At 46.4% G+C, this 17,541-nt stretch overlaps 1 protein-coding gene across 1 annotated transcript in view; it reads right to left on the reverse strand.

Moving 5' to 3' along the window:
* The window catches only part of LOC136626351 (transient receptor potential cation channel subfamily V member 6-like), an 89,588-nt gene extending 81,066 nt beyond the window's left edge, over positions 1-8,522 (reverse strand). The window contains exon 1 of the mRNA XM_066601336.1: positions 8,252-8,522. Within this exon, the coding sequence (XP_066457433.1) occupies positions 8,252-8,340 (89 nt within the window). The 5' untranslated portion in view covers positions 8,341-8,522. The remainder of the gene's footprint in view (positions 1-8,251) is intronic.
* Positions 8,523-17,541: the final 9,019 nt, after the last annotated feature.

The raw sequence follows: 17,541 nt of genomic DNA on the forward strand, positions 1-17,541 counted from the left end.
ACATGAAAACCTTAGCGAGCATCGGCGAAATACAAAAATGTTCTGGTCGCCCATTGACTTCAATGGGGTTCGTTGTTCGAAACGAACCCTCGAGCATCACGGGAAGTTCGTTACGAATAACGAACACCCGAACATTTTGGTGTTCGCTCATCTCTACTAGTTACCAATTAAGCCACATTAACCAAAGCGATTAATGGGTTTCACCTGCCCTCTTGGTTGGGCATGGGCAATTTTTCTGAGGTACATTAGTACTGTTGGTACACCAATTTTTTGGGGCCCTCGCCTACAGTGTAATCCAATTAATTTTTTGCCCACCTGCATTAAAGCTGACGTTACATCAGCTGTGATGGGCAATGCAATGGGATATATTTATGTACTGCCGGTGGCTTCCTGGCACCCACCCATGCTGTGGGTCCACAGGGAGTTGTCACTGCATGTGTCTACTTCTAAAGAACCCTAGTCTGACTAGGGCATGCAGTGTGGGCCGAAGCCCACCTGCATTAAACATGACATTACCTCAGCTGTGATGGGCAATGCAATGGGATATATTTATGTACCGCCGGTGGCTTCCTGGCACCCACCCATGCTGTCGGTCCACACGGAGTTGTAACTCCATGTGTACACTTCTAAAGAACCCCAGTCTGACTGGGGCATGCAGTGTGGGCCGAAGACCACCTGCATTTAATCGGACGTTACCTCAGCTGTGATGGGCACTGCAATGGGATACATTTATGTACAGCCGGTGGGTTCCAGGGAGTCACCCATGCTGTGGGTGCACACGGAATTCCCATTGCGGAGTTGTACCTGCCTGTGACTATTTATAAAAAAACGCGGTCTGACTGGGGCATGCAGACACCTTGACAAAATGAATAGTGTGTGGCACATAGGTTCCCCATTGCTATGCCCACGTGTGCAGCTCCAGATGGAGGTGGCACAGGATTGGATTTCTCATTGCTTCTGTACAGCATTGTGGACTATCACCCCCCTTTTAAAGAGGGTCGCTGCCTAGCCGTGCCAACCTCTGCAGTGTGTGCCTGCGGTCCCTCGTCATGGCAGACGCAATTCTAAATAGACATGAGCGTGGTGTGGCATGAGGGCAGCTGAAGGCTGCGCAGGGACACTTTGGTGTGCGCTGTGGGGGGGAGGGGGGGCGGTTGGGCAGCATGTAACCCAGGAGAAGTGTCAGTGGAGTGTCATGCAGGCAGTGATTGTGCTTTGTTGGAGGTAGTGTGGTGCTTAGCTAAGGTATGCCATGCTAATGAGGGCTTTTCAGAAGTAAAAGTTGTTGGGAGGGGGGGGGGCCCACTCTTGCCGGTATTGTGGCTTAATAGTGGGACCTGGGAACTTGAGATGCAGCCCAACATGTAGCCCCTCGCCTGCCCTATCCGTCACTGTGTCATTCCCATCACTTTCCTGAATTGCCCAGATTTTCACACATGAAAACCTTAGCGAGCATCGGCGAAATACAAAAATGTTCTGGTCGCCCATTGACTTCAATGGGGTTCGTTGTTCGAAACGAACCCTCGAGCATCAAGGGAAGTTCGTTACGAATAACGAACACCCGAACATTTTGGTGTTCGCTCATCTCTACTAGTTACCAATTAAGCCACATTAACCAAAGCGATTAATGGGTTTCACCTGCCCTCTTGGTTGGGCATGGGCAATTTTTCTGAGGTACATTAGTACTGTTGGTACACCAATTTTTTTGGGCCCTCGCCTACAGTGTAATCCAATTAATTTTTTGCCCACCTGCATTAAAGCTGACGTTACATCAGCTGTGATGGGCAATGCAATGGGATATATTTATGTACTGCCGGTGGCTTCCTGGCACCCACCCATGCTGTGGGTCCACAGGGAGTTGTCACTGCATGTGTCTACTTCTAAAGAACCCTAGTCTGACTAGGGCATGCAGTGTGGGCCGAAGCCCACCTGCATTAAACATGACATTACCTCAGCTGTGATGGGCAATGCAATGGGATATATTTATGTACCGCCGGTGGCTTCCTGGCACCCACCCATGCTGTCGGTCCACACGGAGTTGTAACTCCATGTGTACACTTCTAAAGAACCCCAGTCTGACTGGGGCATGCAGTGTGGGCCGAAGACCACCTGCATTTAATCGGACGTTACCTCAGCTGTGATGGGCACTGCAATGGGATACATTTATGTACAGCCGGTGGGTTCCAGGGAGTCACCCATGCTGTGGGTGCACACGGAATTCCCATTGCGGAGTTGTACCTGCCTGTGACTATTTATAAAAAAACGCGGTCTGACTGGGGCATGCAGACACCTTGACAAAATGAATAGTGTGTGGCACATAGGTTCCCCATTGCTATGCCCACGTGTGCAGCTCCAGATGGAGGTGGCACAGGATTGGATTTCTCATTGCTTCTGTACAGCATTGTGGACTATCACCCCCCTTTTAAAGAGGGTCGCTGCCTAGCCGTGCCAACCTCTGCAGTGTGTGCCTGCGGTCCCTCGTCATGGCAGACGCAATTCTAAATAGACATGAGCGTGGTGTGGCATGAGGGCAGCTGAAGGCTGCGCAGGGACACTTTGGTGTGCGCTGTGGGGGGGAGGGGGGGCGGTTGGGCAGCATGTAACCCAGGAGAAGTGTCAGTGGAGTGTCATGCAGGCAGTGATTGTGCTTTGTTGGAGGTAGTGTGGTGCTTAGCTAAGGTATGCCATGCTAATGAGGGCTTTTCAGAAGTAAAAGTTGTTGGGAGGGGGGGGGCCCACTCTTGCCGGTATTGTGGCTTAATAGTGGGACCTGGGAACTTGAGATGCAGCCCAACATGTAGCCCCTCGCCTGCCCTATCCGTCACTGTGTCATTCCCATCACTTTCCTGAATTGCCCAGATTTTCACACATGAAAACCTTAGCGAGCATCGGCGAAATACAAAAATGTTCTGGTCGCCCATTGACTTCAATGGGGTTCGTTGTTCGAAACGAACCCTCGAGCATCAAGGGAAGTTCGTTACGAATAACGAACACCCGAACATTTTGGTGTTCGCTCATCTCTACTAGTTACCAATTAAGCCACATTAACCAAAGCGATTAATGGGTTTCACCTGCCCTCTTGGTTGGGCATGGGCAATTTTTCTGAGGTACATTAGTACTGTTGGTACACCAATTTTTTTGGGCCCTCGCCTACAGTGTAATCCAATTAATTTTTTGCCCACCTGCATTAAAGCTGACGTTACATCAGCTGTGATGGGCAATGCAATGGGATATATTTATGTACTGCCGGTGGCTTCCTGGCACCCACCCATGCTGTGGGTCCACAGGGAGTTGTCACTGCATGTGTCTACTTCTAAAGAACCCTAGTCTGACTAGGGCATGCAGTGTGGGCCGAAGCCCACCTGCATTAAACATGACATTACCTCAGCTGTGATGGGCAATGCAATGGGATATATTTATGTACCGCCGGTGGCTTCCTGGCACCCACCCATGCTGTCGGTCCACACGGAGTTGTAACTCCATGTGTACACTTCTAAAGAACCCCAGTCTGACTGGGGCATGCAGTGTGGGCCGAAGACCACCTGCATTTAATCGGACGTTACCTCAGCTGTGATGGGCACTGCAATGGGATACATTTATGTACAGCCGGTGGGTTCCAGGGAGTCACCCATGCTGTGGGTGCACACGGAATTCCCATTGCGGAGTTGTACCTGCCTGTGACTATTTATAAAAAAACGCGGTCTGACTGGGGCATGCAGACACCTTGACAAAATGAATAGTGTGTGGCACATAGGTTCCCCATTGCTATGCCCACGTGTGCAGCTCCAGATGGAGGTGGCACAGGATTGGATTTCTCATTGCTTCTGTACAGCATTGTGGACTATCACCCCCCTTTTAAAGAGGGTCGCTGCCTAGCCGTGCCAACCCTCTGCAGTGTGTGCCTGCGGTTCCTCCTCATGGCAGACGCACTTATAAATAGACATGAGGGTGGTGTGGCATGAGTGCAGCTGAGGGCTGCGCAGGGACACTTTGGTGTGCGCTGTGGACACTGCGTCGTGCGCACGCGCGCGCGCGCGCGCGGGGGGGGGGGGTTGGGCAGCATGTAACCCAGGAGAAGTGGCAGCGGAGTGTCATGCAGGCAGTGATTGTGCTTTGTTGGAGGTAGTGTGGTGCTTAGCTAAGGTATGCATTGCTAATGAGGGCTTTTCAGAAGTAAAAGTTGTTGGGAGGGGGGGGGGGCACTCTTGCCGCTATTGTGGCTTAATAGTGGGACCTGGCAACTTGAGATGCAGCCCAACATGTAGCCCCTCGCCTTCCCTATCCGTTGCTGTGTCGTTCCCATCACTTACTTGAATTGCCCAGATTTTCACAAATGAAAACCTTAGCGAGCATCGGCGATATACAAAAATGCTCGGGTCGCCCATTGACTTCAATGGGGTTCGTTACTCGAAACGAACCCTCGAGCATCGCGATAATTTCGTCCCGAGTAACGAGCACCCGAGCATTTTGGTGCTCGCTCATCTCTAACATTCATCTACTGCAGTGAATGGCTCGCTCTAAAAGTTGCAATGGAAATCTGTTCCACATGCAAGGACTTCCTATTGAGTTTGTGGTGGTCTTGTGAATATACTCAGTAGCCAATCTGAACAAGCTGAGCTGCAGTGTAAAGCATAGGTATGGGACACTGGAGCAGCGGTATCCTCTGATGAGGTGGTGAATTTAACACTACCTCCAACAGACAATGCAGCTCAGCTGCATTCACCAATCACAGCTATGCCCCATTGCATTGATGAGCTACCCTACTGCAGGAGATGATTATGAAAAGGCACTAAAGTCAGTGCCCTATAATTGCACAATAGAGATAATGATCAGCTTTTGGGGACCATCATTTGCATGTTATGGAAGTGCATTATTATACCCTCTCTGGTGCGGACAAGATGTGATATGAGTGGGCATGGAGGCTCTAGTACCCTGTTGTACCACCTCTAGCTTCCATACAAGATGTAATACGGGTTGCCATGGAGACTCTAGTATCCTGTTAGGCTGCCTCTAGCTTGGATACAAGATGTGATATTGGGGACCATGGAGACTCTAGTACCCTGTTGGGCCACCTCTAGCTTGAATACAAGCTATGATACAGGCAGGCATGATGGCTCTAGTACCGCCTCTACTTTGATAGAAGATGTCATATGGACAGGCATGGAGGCATACTGGTTATCTATGGTATCCTGCGACACATCACTCCACATTTGATGTAACTGAGACTTTAGATCGTGCAAACTCGTAATCTGTAGATATTGATGTCCCAGATGGTCCCATACATGGTCTATTGGCAATAAATCTGGCAACTGGGGACCCACAAAAATGTGACAATGTTGGGAGGCATTCGTGTGACACTCTTGTCTTATCTAGCTGGGAATGCCTCTTGAAAGCTGCCATGAGAGGAACACGTGGCTGCAGAATGTCCTGAACATATCGCTGAGCTGTCATTGTCCCTCGTACCACTACTAGGAGCGACCGACTGTCACATGCGATGGCCCCCAAGACCATCACACCAGCAGTGGGGGCAGTGTCCCTAGATCTCCAGACACAAACACGGCTGCCATCAGTGCCTAAACTAAACCTGGATTTATTGCGTAAGAAAACCAGGTTCCACTGCAACAGCCCAGTTTCATTGTTCATGATTCCACTGCAAACGAAGGTGACATTAGGTGGGTATCAAAGGCCGTACATGTAATGGGCACCGCGAGACCAAATGTCCTTCAGCCAAGTGCCTGGAAATGGATCCGACAGACACAGAGACATGTAACGATGGCGCCACCTGTCTCTGGATGCTGGACAGCAAAACAGCTGGAGCTGTTTGTGCTTGTCGGATGATCAGATGATCCTCTGTACTGGTGGTCTTTCGGGGGTTCTGAGCCCAGTTGCCTTGTGTGTCCTTACACATCCACTGTTCCTAACACTAGGGTGGTCCAAAAAACTCAACTTTCAACTACAAAGCAATAAACCCTCTAGTTTTGTTCCTTTATTTGGGGCATAGTTTCAGGTTCTTACGTCTACGACAAGGTTGTGCTCAAAGACCAAGAATTTTCACACTTTTTAGGCCTCCTTCCCACGAGCGTGACGGGCTCCGCAGCGTAATATTCCGCTGCGAAGCCCGTTACGGCGCCCCCCAGAGCCCCTATACTTACCTGCGGGAGATAGCGTGAAATCGCTTCCCCGCCCACCGCCGCGCGTCACCGCCTGTCACCGCCCACCGCCCTCGCGTCACCAGCCGTGTCACGTGCACGGGCGGCCGTGTCACGTGACGCGGCCGGACCGCGTCATTTGGCGTCATATGACGCTCGGCGGTGGGCGGGAAAGCGTTTTTTCACGCTATCTCCCGCTGGTTACAGCGGGAGATAGCGTGAATGGACGGCTTCCATTGACTGCAATGGAAGCCGTCAGTGCGTACAGCCCGTCCTCACCCGCAGAAAATAGAGCATGCTGCGGGTGAGGACGGGAGAAATCGCGGTGCGTAATTCCGCGGTGGAATTACGCATCGTGAGCATTGTGCTATTAGGTTCAATAGAACCTAATAGCTGCGGGCAACGCAGCGGATTTTCGCCGCGAATTACGCGGCGGAAATCCGTTCGTGGGAAGGAGGCCTTACTAATGACGAAGAAGAAAAACAACTGCTGCTTCAAGTCATGGAAGCAAATCGCAAGGCTGTTCCAAGACACATTACCAAGATGTCTGCTGTCCAGTCCTTAGGCACTGACTGACAAGTATTTGTGTGGTAATTTTGACTATTTTCATATGTTTTCAGGTATTTTTGTTGGAGCAGCACAAATGTGTAGATCGTCATGACAAATGCCTCTGTCAGTACTTAATGTTGTAAAGTATAGAGGTTGTTTTTCAAAACCAAATTGTTAATAGTAATCCTGCAGTTTGTGTAATTGGAAATCTTGTGCGTAAGCGCCATTCCTCATAATATACATCAGTTTTGAGCGCCATCTTGCAGTAGAATTTAAAACTAAAACTTTACCCTAACATTACTATAAGCAGATGTAACAAATTGGGAAGGAGTCTTGCTGCATGGCTGCCACTTTATTTTTTGCCATATCTCTATAGGCTACCCTACCCAACACTTCCTAGCAGTCTGGTAAGAACAGCCCGGTGGGGACGATTCATCGATACGACCATCCAGCTACTAATATTCCAATAATGCGCCCCTCTCAGACTCGTTGTAGGGGTGTCTAGTGGTCAACAAGGTCAACACAAGTGGAAAAAGAGTCACTACACACAACAAGAGTAGCCTCTATGAATCCTCAAAAAAATCTGCACTGATGCTATCAGCCAATGAAATGGCTAATTAGACTAATGTGACATATCAACTCTTCAAGCTCACCCGCATAGAAGCGCGTCAGAAATTTGATGTTTCCCATTGACTGGGCTTAATCAGCGTCCCGATCCAGGGCAAAAACACAACCTACTGTGGTGGAAAAATCCATGGTAGAATCCGTTTTGGGAACATACCCTAAACTCTTGTTCACATGGTGGAGTTTGATGCAGATTTTTGTGCAAAATCCATGCCGTGCCTGCACCGATTTTGGGCCTCTTTTTAGAAAAAAGTGTATTCCACGGCATTTGTGAATGAAAATCCGCTTCTCTGCCTTGGTTTCTGCTGCGACTTACGTGGCAACATTCTTATATGAAGAAATGCCATGTGATCATAGACTGATAGACTATCAATGCTTGACTATTGGGGCTTTAACCTCTCACCTCCCACCAATGAGTCTGTGGTGCTCCGTCCCCTTTATGAGGGCGCGTCCGTACAAGCGGTTGTGCCAAATACGCCAGCTCATCCCGTTCTACTAAGGGCTTCTTCACAAAAGCCTCATCCATTTGCGCTACTGACAGCACGTAGACCCATTACAGTCAATAGCGCCATTCAGACGCCATTTTCTTTTTACACACACTGACAGTCCATGTAAAAAAAATTGCTCCCTGTTCAATTTTTTGGATGACAGTTGCCCATTCAAAAATCAGAATGCCCGCGGATTCACATCTACGTGTGCTCAGTTTTTCCCGGATTGTTACTAAGTGGCACTAAAAAAAATGGACCTCCTTCCGTTTTTTTTTCCAACAAGTATGACGGACTACATGTGTAAGTGGAAGATGAACGCATGCAACACCGGCACACACAGATTAAAATTAGTCCGATGTTCACCAATATTCGACGTGCTCGTGTGAACAAGACCGAACAAAAAACATATATAAGAGCACGAGCGGGAACCCTGCAACCTACCGCTTCCTCTGGATCAGCTCCGTCTTCTCCTCCGCTGACTGATCTTTCGCAGCCCATGCGCTTATCCTTTTCTTGAGTGGGTTAAACATGTCGTTGTCTTAGTCAGTGGCCCCCCAACCCGAAGGGGACATTATCACTGCTGCTCCTTTAAGTCCAGGAACTACAATGGCGACTGATCATAATCAGTACGCCTCCTGTCCTTGTGAGAGATCGTCAGGTGCGCAGCGTCACCCGTCTCACCCGAGTCTCCTCATTCCGAACCCGCAGCCTCATCAGACCTGTTCCTCTGCTGTGTTAACCCGCTCTGTGCTGGATAAATGTTTGAGAGGTTTACAGTACACAGGCTGGATGGAATGTGAGTCGATACATGAGAATCTCACTTTAAGGCCGCCTGCACAGGAGCGGATTGAAATTTTGGAATCCGTGATCGGCACCCTTGCAGAAGATCCGCTGTAATATTCACCCATTGGAAGGCATTGAACGCGAATTGTGATTTTTTTTTTTGCACGGAAAAAGAATTTCAGTATGCTTTGATTTGCATGAATTCCGTGCGAACGGCTGCATTGATACCCTGTTTCCCTGAAAATAAGACATACCCTGAAAATAAGACATAGCATGATTTCCCAAAAGTGTTGAGGATGCAAAATGATTTTTCAGGCTTTTTGAGGATGCTCGAAATATAAGCCCTAGTCCAAAATTAAGCCCTGCTAACAGTTAATTAAAAAAAGTCAATTTAAATAGTGTCCAGGCAGCTATACATGTAAAAAAGTTAAACCTTTTTGAACAAAAATTAATATAAGACACTGTCTTATTTTCGGTGAAACGCGGTATCTATTGGAGCATTCGAAACGCAGTGCATCCGCGATTTTAACACATAAAAGGAAGCAAAAATGTGGATTCCGACCCATTCCTGTGCAGGAAGCCTGAAGGATTGTTCACACGGGCATCTGCAGATTTTGGTCCGTGAATGCGCAGTGCATTCATTGGCCTAAACTTTGCTGATTTCTTGAGTATTTGGAGCCCCATGCATTTTTTTGGCTTGCGTATTTACGTGCGCAAAAAAAATGCAAGCAGGGTCCACTGATTTCATGCGCTCCCATGTATTTGCGCATTCCCATTGACTTCAATGGGTTATTTTGGTTCGTAAGACGGACATCGTTTAGACCCACCTAAACCTAAAAAAAGGAGTGGTTTGTCAGGATGGGCGTGGCTAACCAGAACACATTTATGTATAATTTACTCCAGAGACTGGCATTAATTATACCAGACATCTACGTCAGCTCCTAGCTGGTATAGTTTTTTGAGTGGGCGCACAGAGAAGCAAAGGTGTGCGTAATATCTGAAAAGGCTTAGTATTACAGGCAAAGTGTAAAACCAAGCATGGCCACTGCGGAAAGAATGGAGCTGTCTGCTTCCTGCAGAAAACATAACAGTGTATGAGCACATCTACCTGGTGAACAGCTGATTAGTGGGGTTCTGGGGGGCAGACCCCCACCAATCAACTGTAGATATCCTTTCCTGAGTATAGGCCATAACAGTTTATAAGTAGACACCCTATTTAAGCCTCTTCACCTGTGTGCCTACACAGAAATGTACAGCAGGTCCGACCTGGCATACATTTCTGGTATAATTGTCACCAGGATCTGCTATGTGAGGCTAGGTGAGGCTGGTGCCGAAACATGAAAAGTTGAAAACTTTTTACATAAACGGGGCTTGTGCAAAAATTAGCAACACCATAATTCTGGCATAAAGCTGTTAATAGATGTCCGCCTCTGTGTTTCAATGGAGGCGGCATTATGACATATTTGTCACATGGCCCATCATATCTTATGGACGGGGGGGGGGTTCTAAAGACTCCCTTAAAAGTGGCCAACTCAAATTCGGACCAGTATGTTCTACCGGTTTCTCAGCATTCTCTGTATAGCACTTTGCCATTAGTGAATGAGAACATTCAGAGGCACTCAGCTAGTTCTGCTTCCAGCCGAGAAGTGGCTACAAATGCGCAGGGAAACTTTTGGGTGCGCTGTGGACGCAGGGTCGTGTGGGGGGTTGGACAGCAATGCCAGCATGTAACCCAGGAGAAGAGGCAGCGGTGTCACCCGCAGGCAATAATTGTCCTTGGTTGCAGCTAGTGTGGTGCTTAGCTAAGGTGTGCCAGCGTGTGTGCCTTGCTAATGAGGGTCTGTCCCAAGTAAATTGTTAGGGGGGTGACTGCCAGGCTCTTGCCCCCATTTTGGCTTAATAGTGGGACCTGGGAGCCTCAGATGCAGCCATGCATGCTGCCCCTGCCCTTCCCTATCCGTTTCTGTGGTGTTTCCATCCCTTTCTGATGTTTTCTGGTGTCTGACAAATCATCAGCTATGCGGGGCATCGGTCCCATACAAAAATGCTCAAGTCGCCCATTGACTTCAATGGGGTTTGTTACTCGAAACGAACCCTCGAGCATTTTGGTGCTCACTCATCTCTAGTAGAGGTGCATTTACTCGAGCGAGCGCGATATTGGTCCGAGAAACTCGCTCATGTAAATGCACCCTTGAATAAATCAGCAGCAGCTACACAAAACTTTCTACTAATTTCCTACAATGTATAATCGCTCCTTCATACAAGCATATGCGCAAAACAGTGCATTTTCCCGAAAATGTTTTTGCACACATTGCTGTACTTTTTGCGCTCACAGGACCAGTGCACATGGGCGCGGGACACACCACCGCCATGGTATTAAAAGCTATTTAGCCTAATGAGACCCAGATTTGTTGTTTTTCCAGTGGAATTGCGCAGCGGATCATGAGTGTGCACCTCACTTCTATGGGGGCCAAATCTGCACAAATTAGAGCATGTTGCTTAGCTCCACACCCGTCCCACCCTCTGCCATTGCAAACGGCCGGAGGGGAGGAGAGAGAAGGTGACCCGGTGAGGGAAGGGGGAATGTCTCTCCAGGCCCCATGGCATTGCGGCCTCGGCGTATATGCGCATTTTTGCGGCTGTGTAAATAGGCCCTGAACTAGTTTGATGTGATTGCAGTACATTTTTAGTGTGCAGAATCTCATCGTGAGGTTTTTTTATGCAGGTAAAAATCGGATGCAAGTTGTGCCGAAAAATTGCAGAAATGCGTAAAAATCGTGTGAAAATCATACCAAAAAAATGGTTGATTTTTTTTAGGACTGTAAAACTAAAAATACCCTTTTATTTTACCCTTAGGCTACCTACACACAGGCGAACGCGATATTGGGCCGAGAAGCTCAGCCCGATGTCGCGCTCGCCAGCGTGCATTTTACACGGGGATGCAAAATCGCCTCCCATCCTTTCAGTAAAGTTGCGATCCTCCGTTGTTTTCAATGGGAAATCTTGCATTGTACTCGCGTGCGCTTCACACGCCATGTGACTGTACCAATAAAAACAATGGGTGATGCGCTTGAAAATCGCTCATATTTTTTACTCAATTTAAAAGAATCGGGTTCATATTCGCGCGAAGTTTTATGCAACGCATAACGATTTTGTGCAATTTTCTTGGCTGTGTGAAAGCGGCCTTAAGCAGTGATTCAAGCGATAGCACCTCATTGACTTTCCGGCAGAGTGTCTGGCCCATGATGGGACCACCAATAGTTAAATAGTATTGATATGTCATAGCATCATCACATCGAAATACCCCTTCCATCATAGTAATGGGGGTGGATACTTATGCATCTAATTATTCTATGTAACGTGTGAGGTATAAGTGAAATCAGATTCTGTGGCGACAGGAGCAAACGGAGGCTGAAAAATGTCATCTCTATAGAAACGAAAACCCTAAATTCATACACAGTTAAATATCATCCAAGGGAAACACTGGCATACATTATGGAGAAGAAAGTCATAAAGTATTATGGCACATACGCACACCCTCTGGGCTCAGGTCACAGGCGATGCTCTTACAGGATTTGTATGGTGCGATCAATGACTTACAAATAAGGGAGATGGAATAAATCCTCCACAGTGCCACCTATTGAAAGGCAGCATTCCTTCGAGTCAAAGTGGGACTTTTTATACAAGTCTTGTTCAATAGGTGGCACTGTGGAGGATTTATTCCATCTCCCTTATTTGCATATTACCCAGAGGAGCGTGCGTGGCCATTTGAGTCTCCTCACTTAGTTTATAGTATATAGTTGCTCTCCCTAAGGAGAAAAGAGCGTTTCTGACCCCTGTCCCTGGCCTCTCACTAGCAAAAGCCAGACTCCTACTGTACACTGATGATGGGCAATAACCCGGAAACAGCTGTATGTACATGGAGTCTGGCTTTGCCTTTGATTCCCAGTCATTGTAACAAGACTTGTATAAAAAGTCCCACTTTGACTCGAAGGAACGCTGCCTTTCAATAGGTGGCACTGTGGAGGAGTTATTCCATCTCCCTTATTTGCATATTACCCAGAGGGGCGTGCGTGGCCATTTGAGTCTCCTCATTTAGTTTATAGTATATAGTTGCTCTCCCTAAGGAGAAAAGAGCGTTTCTGACCAATGACTTACAGGTTTGCTATCTGTAGATGTAGGTAATGACCACCAGATGGCGCTACTCCCCCAATCCAGAACAACAGGAGAGATCTCTCAACCTACAGAAAAAAAATACTAGAAAACACCATAATATACTTAGTATAGTATTATACCCCTTCATGTTGCGGCTCTTTTTTGTTTTCTCACTTCCTTTTTTTTTTCTTCCCCATTTTTAAAAAATCATAACTCTTTTGTTTATCCGGTCATTTAGCTGCAGAAGAAATTGCTTTGCGGGACAAGTTGTATTTTTCAATGATACCATTTAATGTACCATGTAATGTACTGGAAAGCTATAAAAGTGGGGAGTGCGTAATTTTTGGCGAGCATTTGCTTTTACAACGTTCACGGGGCAGTAAAAATGATACCAAATTTATACTTTTTTTTAACGTAGTATGACTTGTAAAATAAAAATAAATCTCGTTATTTGTGTAACACCAACTTATTCCACAGGGCTTTCAGGTAATTTATTTATTACCCCCCCACCAAGCTGGGTGCTCATTTTATCAACCTCAGAAGGAGGGAACTTGAGCGGCTTTGAGCCGCTACCTGAACCGGGAATTGAACCTGCAACCTTCGGGTCGTGCGTGAGTGTAAAGGATGTCAAATAGTCACATGAACTACAAAATGGTACTGATATAGATTGGTACTAATATACCTAATGATGAATATCTGCCCCCTTCCTGATTAGAAGGTGTGAGGCCCGAGGCCTGTGCATGCATGGAAGAATCACGCTCAGCTAAAAGAAACTTCTTTATTCTAATCAAGCTGCATGGGGTTTTATAGACAGTGGACATGGTTAACCTCTTAGTGACGGTCCTATAGTGTTTTTACGTCCTGCTGTTGCAGGACGTGTATGGAGGGAGATAGCTGACACCCACGGACAATAGCCGCAATCGGCCGATCGCTGCTGTTAACCCTTTATGGAGGTGGTGAGATCGGGGGAGCCGTACAGGTGTCATGGCAGCCGGGGGCTATAGCATTACGTCATACTGCAGGAGCGATCAAAGCATCGCTGGTTGTGGTACTCTAGGAGGACTAAAAGAAAGTGTAAAAATAAGATCAATAAAGTTTTAGTAATTATTAAAAAAAAGTAATAAAAGTTAAAAAAAACCCTTTTGCCATATTTGCAATAAAAAATCAAAATAATAAACCAAAAATACGTGTTTTGTATCGCTGCATCCGTAAAAGTCTGATCTATCATAGTAATGCATTATTTACCCCGCACAGTGAACGTGGTCCGAAAAAAAAAAAACCCGCCAGAAATGCACTTTTTTGGTCACCCTATCTCAGAGAACAAATGTAATAAAAAGCAATCAAAAACTTAATTCTATGCGAAAATGGTACTAACGGAAGTGACACACTGCACAAAATGAGCCCTCACTCAACTATGTCGACAGAAAAATAAAAAAGTTATTGTGCGCAGAAAATGGAGACAGAAAATAATTTTAAAAAATTAAATATCTTTAAAAAAATTTACAAGTAGTACAGCAAAAAAAAAACTATGTAAGTTTGGTATCGTAATAATCGTACTGACCTATAGAATAAAGTTATTTGGTCATTTTTGCTGCAGTTTGTGCGCCGAAGAAACAGGACGCACCAAAAGATGGTGGAATGTCGTTTTTTTTCCATTTCTCTCCGCTAAGAATTTTTTAAAAGTTTTTCAGTATATTATATGGTACAATAAATAGTACCATTGAAAAATACAACTCGTCCCGCAAAAAACAAGTCCTCATACAGCGACGTCCATGGATAAATAAAGGAGTTACGATTTTTTAAAAGGGAGGAGGAAAAAGCGAAAATGGAATAAAGCAAAAAAGCTCCGTCACTAAGGGGTTAATACTAGAGATGAGCGAGCATACTTGCTGAGAACAATTACTCGATCGAGCATTGCCCTTAGCGAGTACCTCCCCGCTAGGAAGAAAAGGTTCGACTGCCGGCGCGGGTGAGAGGTGAGTTGGGGCAGTGAGCAGGGGGGTGGGGCGGGGGGAGATCTCCCCTCTGTTCCTCCCCGCTCTCCCCCGCCGCTCCCCGTCCGCCGCCGGCAGCCGAACCTTTTCTTCCGAGCGGGCAGGTACTCGCTAAGGGCAATGCTCGATCGAGTAATTGCCCTTAGCAAGTATGCTCGCTCATCTCTAGTTAATACGTCATGAACAGAGGCGTAACTATAGTGGATGCAGGGGATGTGGTTGCACCCGGGCCCAGGAGCCTTGGGGGGCCCATAAGGCCTCTTTTCTCCATATAGGGAGCCCAGTACTATGAATAAAGCATTATAGTTGGGGCCATGTTACAGGCTTTGCATTGCGGCCCAGGAGCTTTAAGTTACACCTCTGGTCATGAAGTATGAATCTGTAGCTGATTGGTTATTGCCCTTATAAGGGTCTCTTTCTCCAGAAGCTGAGGTTTTATCTTGGATGATGAATGCGCCATATTGAGCAAAATGTCAGAGACACGGTGGAAGGGGGTGAGGAGAGAATAGTTAGTCAGCACTTTCAGACAGGAAGCTGTGTTAGTAGTGTAAATATGTGAGAGTCACATATTTGCAATAGGCATCTTACTTGATTACAATCCATTACAGTACCAATGGAAACTACAAGAAATCCCACAAAAAATAAGCCCTCACACAACTATGTTTTTTTAATCAATGTCTTTTTATCGCACAGAAATAGTGAATCGTACAAATGGTCCTGAGAACAAACAAGCTGGTGGACACGCAGGTCCTTGTCAAGATACAGCAGCAGAAAGTTAGGTGTCCATTCTAGAGTAGAAAAAAACTGTTATATTTCTTAAAGCAGGCTGTAATTCAGGAAAGATTAACGTAGTGGAACTACACTGAGGGATTAAACGCACTATTACCCTGTTTCCCTGAAAATAAGACCTATCCCGAAAAATAAGCCCTACTCTGATTTTTTGGGGAGGCTTGAAATATAAGCTGTAGCCCAAAAATAAGCTCTAGCTGCATTACATAAAAAAAGGAATACATTACCTAGCAGGCTCGGTCTGGGTCCTCCCACTGCTCTTCAGAGCTTCACCGCACGTCCTGCGGTCCTCGGCCACCCACAGAAGATCCCTTCCTGGTTATGGGGTTCTAAATTCCACCTCCTCGAAGCATTGGCTCTGATTGGTTCTCGAGTGCTGCTCAGCCAATCAATGCAGGGCTTGATGAACCAATGCGATGGCTGTGATTAGTTCACCCAGAGCTGCATTGATTGGCTGAGCAGTGCTCGAAGAACAAATCACAGCCATCGTGTACTGGAAGCGGGACTTATGAATTGACTAATCATTGCCATGGCTTAGCCAATTCATAAATCCTGCCTCCACAACACTATGGCTGTGATTTCATCGAGCACTGCTCAGTCAATCAATGCAGCTCAGGATGAACCAATCACAGCCATCGGATTGGTTCAATGAGAGCTGCATTGATTATATGAGTAGCACTCAAGGACCAATCAGAGCCATCACTTCCTGGAAGCAGGATTTATGCATCCTGTAACCAGGAAGTGATCTTCTGTGGGTAGCTGAAGGACTGCAGGATGCACTGAAGCTCCAGAGAGCAGCAGGAGGACCTGGGACGCTCCTGCTAGGTAAATAAAATAAGACCTAGTGCCTTTTGGGGCAAAAAATTAATAGGTCTTATTTTTTGGGGAAACATGGTACGTACCAGCTAATTTCTTATATAGTCTAACCATGGGGACCAAAGTGTCAAAAATTTAGATCTATTACCTAATTCCCAAGCAGAGATTTCTTTCAATCGAAATATCTGAGACACTTTATTTCTATTGATGCAATGTGGGTATTTCTTTCTTTCTCCAGTATAAAGGGATAAGCAGTCTTGCGACGGTTATTAAAATGGTGGGCAGGGAATGTTTCGAGGGTTTAAACTTAGCTGAGGGTTTCCATAATAGCACCTCCTCAGGTGTGAACGAATACGAGGACAAACAAATTTTGTTTATATGATTTGAGACTATTTGTCAGAAGCCTATAATATTTCGGCATTGCCACCAGATATGCAGTATTGTGTCCTTCTGGGACTCACAACTCCTCAAACATCGGATGCCTCAAGGGTGTCTCTCGATAATGAGGCTGGGGTTTTGTACCACCTTCTAAGTGTCTTATAGGAGTTCCCCTGTATGGGAGTGCATCTGGAAAAACCATGCGAATTGCATCAAATTTTTTGTATCCACCTTACCATATTTGATTCCAAAGTCTCTCTCCCACTCCCTTAGGAACAATGGTTTCTCCGGAGAGGAATCTAGCAGCAGTTCCTTACATACATGTGTCATGAGTTTTTTTGGTCCAGAGTGGGTCTCTCACTCTGTTTTAACCAGTCTCCTGAAATTTCCTCAAAGAATAGTAGATGTCTCTACAAAATTTAGTTGGCTATTAGGGACGAGGGTGGCAATTTGTTCTGAGCTACTTATTCTAGGTTTCTTAATGGTGTTGTAAATTGTTAATGACTAGAGATGAGCGAGCACACAAATGCTCGAGTCCACGTTATTCGAGTCAAGCTTTTCGTAAGATTCGAGAGCTCTACTCGAGTAATGAACCCCATAGACTACAATGGGAGACTCAAGCATTTTTGTATGTGGGATGCCGGGTGCCGAGCACCATAGAGTACGCTAATACTCAAACGAGCATCAAGCTCGGCAGAGTATGTTCGCTCAACTCTATTAATGACTTCAATTTTGACCACATGCCTACTGTACTTAGCAGTTTGTCAACCAAAATACAAGGTATCATTGAGGCGGTCAGAGGCTTCTAATCGTATG

Source organism: Eleutherodactylus coqui, chromosome 4 (genome assembly GCF_035609145.1).
Source record: "Eleutherodactylus coqui strain aEleCoq1 chromosome 4, aEleCoq1.hap1, whole genome shotgun sequence".
Taxonomy (NCBI): domain Eukaryota; kingdom Metazoa; phylum Chordata; class Amphibia; order Anura; family Eleutherodactylidae; genus Eleutherodactylus; species Eleutherodactylus coqui.